This window comes from Sinocyclocheilus anshuiensis, unplaced genomic scaffold (genome assembly GCF_001515605.1).
Source record: "Sinocyclocheilus anshuiensis isolate Anshui unplaced genomic scaffold, SAMN03320099.WGS_v1.1 scaffold631, whole genome shotgun sequence".
NCBI classification, from domain to species: domain Eukaryota; kingdom Metazoa; phylum Chordata; class Actinopteri; order Cypriniformes; family Cyprinidae; genus Sinocyclocheilus; species Sinocyclocheilus anshuiensis.
Window position 1 is genome coordinate 473,198 of NW_015548268.1, and position 3,398 is coordinate 476,595.

Below are 3,398 nucleotides of genomic sequence, written 5' to 3' on the forward strand. Positions count from 1 at the left end.
AGCTCAGATTAATGAGGCCTAGGATCAAAATGAAACACAAAAGCTGTGCTCATTCAAAGAAAACAAAAAGATCGAATCGAAGATTTGCTGATAAAACTGCATAATGAGTGATTTACATGCAAGTTTTAAAGATCAGTCATTTTTTACCAAGAATCAGCACAAAACAAGGGTTAAATATGAAGAGTTTGGTTCCAAAACGCCTCAAAGGCAATTCAAACAATGACGGTGTTTTAAATAGTAATAGCATATTTTTGTAAGGTTTAGTGCATATTTTAAAATAATAATAAAAATCCACATAAAAGATATGAAAACTATAAAACTGGAATGATGTGGGAAGGAAAACTAAGTTTATCATCAAATCAAAAACACTGTAAGAGAAGAGCTGCTAATTCACTTCAGACTTTCCAAAGTTAAGCTTGTGTTTATTTCCCCCTATTTTTTTTCTTTTTCTCTTTCAGTGGAACCAAAATTGGACGCCTAAGGAACAAAAATAACAGCTTATGCTTTTTTACCAGGGTATAAAAGTTGAAAAGGTATACAACCAACAGAGTAAAAGGAAATCAGAATTTCATCCCACGATATGCAGCTCATTTCCATTTCACTGTCATGTCTGTTTAGAACGAACTCGTGGCTTTTGAATGCAACCTGGATGCAATATATTTCACATTCAGCTGATGAAATCAATAAACATGGTAACATCTCGCAGCCGAAACCCTGAAAGCGTATTAGGTGACAAACGCATGCTCCTTGGTTTTTATAGTTTCGGTGCTGTTAGTAAAATCATTGTGGGTTGCCAGATGTTCGTTTTGCTGCTGCTTCATGGCATCGAGAAAATATGAAGTCAGAATATTTGGCCTTTCGTGATTCATCCAAACCCAGAGCGTGACGCCCAAGTCCTAATGCCACGGCTGAAAATAACCAGTCGAAGTGCAGAAAAGTTGCTGGATAGAGTTACTATTTATAATGCGGCCAATTCATAATAAACACACTGTTAAGCAGAAAAAGGTGCCATGAGGACATCAGAGCATAAAGACAAATCATAAAGCTCTTTAATCTCAAGCGCTTTAGCTTCTCATTTTCCTTCTGAGAAACAGACCTCAGAAATCTCTCCTCCTCAAGAGATCTCAACTATATCTCAATATGGACTCAAATCTCACGTATCGAGAGAGAGTCAGAGACAAACGTTCACTTTATATACTCTTAATGTATGTCAGTTATTGTCTCATTTACGTCTATTTTTATTTTTCCAAAGAAGTTTAGGCAACGCTGGTATAAACTACTGTTCAAAAGTTTGGAGTCGGTAAGATTTTTGTTTCTGAAAGACGTCTCTTCTGCTCACCAAGGCTGCATTAATTTGATTAAAAATACTGTAAAATTGTGAAATATTATTCTAATTTAAAACAGCTGTTTTCTATGTGAATCTCTGTTAAACTGTAATGTATTCCTGTGATGCGCAGCTGTATTTTCAGCATCATTACTCCAGTCTTCAGTGTCACATGATCTTCAGAAATCATTCTAATATGCTGATTTGCTGCTCAACAAACATTTCTGATTATTATCAATGTTGAAAACAGTTGATATTTTTGTGGAAACCGTGATACATTTTATTTTTCAGGATTCACAGATGAACAGAAAGTTCAGAAGAACAGCATTTATTTGAAACAGAAATCTTTTGTAACATTATAAATGTCTTTACTCTCACTTTTGATCAATTTAATGCATCCTTGATGAAAATGCATTCATTTCTTTCAAAAAAATGACCTTAAACTTCTGAACGGTGGGAAATATGACATATGCATTGAATATTTTGAGCTATAAACAACAGCGTCTGAGAAATACGTCCTGTACCCAACAGACAAACCAACAGAAAAGCATTTGCTTTTAATCTCTGGGTTTGCTAAATTAGCATTTTTTTCTACCCAAAACAGTCTTCTCTGACATTTCCACACATTTAGAGCTCAGCCAGTGTGCGATCAAAAGTGTGTCTTCACTACAGAGCTGGTTCTGATTGTGCTGTTTATGTGATCGTCAGAGAGAAGCTCTTTGTTTTTCGTCTCAGAGGCTAATGGTTTTCTAATAGGGTGTTTAAAGCTGCTAAATCCTCTGTGGTTGAATGAAGGGTTTAGTCAAGCACATTTCTATGCTCACGTTTTCGCTTTCTTTGCACGCTCGCCTCTTTTATTCTCCTCCCACACATTGTATTCCTGAAAGGTCTGTGTCTGTTTGGTTTGGCCCTCGCTGTAGTTTGTGAGCTGGGTTTCAGACGTGTGTGTAGTATCGTGTCTTTTATAGAGGCGGTGAATGCGTGTGAGGTTTCAGGATGTGGATTCGACCCAAATGAGCGGAGTAACCGTTTTAAAACTGGCTTCTTTCAGAGGTCAGGATGATTGTTTATTTGCAGTGTTTGGTCACGGTTTTGCCGTTTTGAAGTCTTGTTGAGCAGCTACTAATCTAATGTAATAGAGCAAACCCAAACACACAGCCGATGCAGGACGCAGGAGGCTTTCAAAGTCTTCAAGACTTTGGATTTTGCTGTCAGTCATGCATTTGGGGCGACATTCAGCATAATTTATTTATTTCATTACATGTAAAAAAAATAAAATAAATAATAATAATAATAATAGTAGTAGTAGTAGTAGTAATAATAATAATAATAATATACATTAATTTTTTATTTTTTTATTTCATAGTGTTAAAACCTATGGCTGTAAATTTATTTTATTATATTTTATTTTAAGTTGTTATACATTTTGCACATTTTGTTAGATTTTAATATTATTCATTTATTTGTTTATTTTTATTTAACAGTGTTTAAAAACTATGAATAAAACAATCCTAATTTTCTTATATTATTATTATTATTTTACAGTGTATTAATTAATTTTATTTAATTTCAATACATGTAATAATAATAATAATTATTATAATTATAATAATTATTATTAGTAGTAGTAGTAGTAGTAGTAGTAGTATTAGTATTAGTATTAGTATTATTATTATTTTGCTGTTATATTTTATACATTTATTTTTTAGGAAATTATTTATTTCATTACATGCAATACTAATAATAATAACAATAATAATAACAATAACAATAATAAACATTTATTTTATTTTTATTTCATAATGTTAAAAACTATTTATTTAATTATATGTAATAATAATAACTGGGGTTGCAAAGGGGTGGACAATTTCTGGTAAATTTCCAGAAACTTTCCAAAAATCCCTGAAATATTCCAAATAATGCCGCCCAAATGTTCACGCAAAGAAAGAAGGCGTAACTTTAATTCTTGCTGTTGCCTCCGCTGCCATGTTGTGGAGTCGCTGTGTTTTTCGTTGTGAAAGTGAAACTACTTTGTTTGGTCTTCCAAAAGAGGACACAACTAGAAATCAGTGGT

General features: G+C 33.0%; 1 protein-coding gene across 1 annotated transcript in view; it reads right to left on the reverse strand.

The window, feature by feature from the left end:
* LOC107655677 (piezo-type mechanosensitive ion channel component 2-like) overlaps nt 1–3,398 on the reverse strand; it is a 96,362-nt gene that overhangs the window by 46,417 nt on the left and 46,547 nt on the right. Inside the window, exon 7 of the mRNA XM_016443247.1 lies at nt 476–477. Within this exon, the coding sequence (XP_016298733.1) occupies nt 476–477 (2 nt within the window). The remainder of the gene's footprint in view (nt 1–475; nt 478–3,398) is intronic.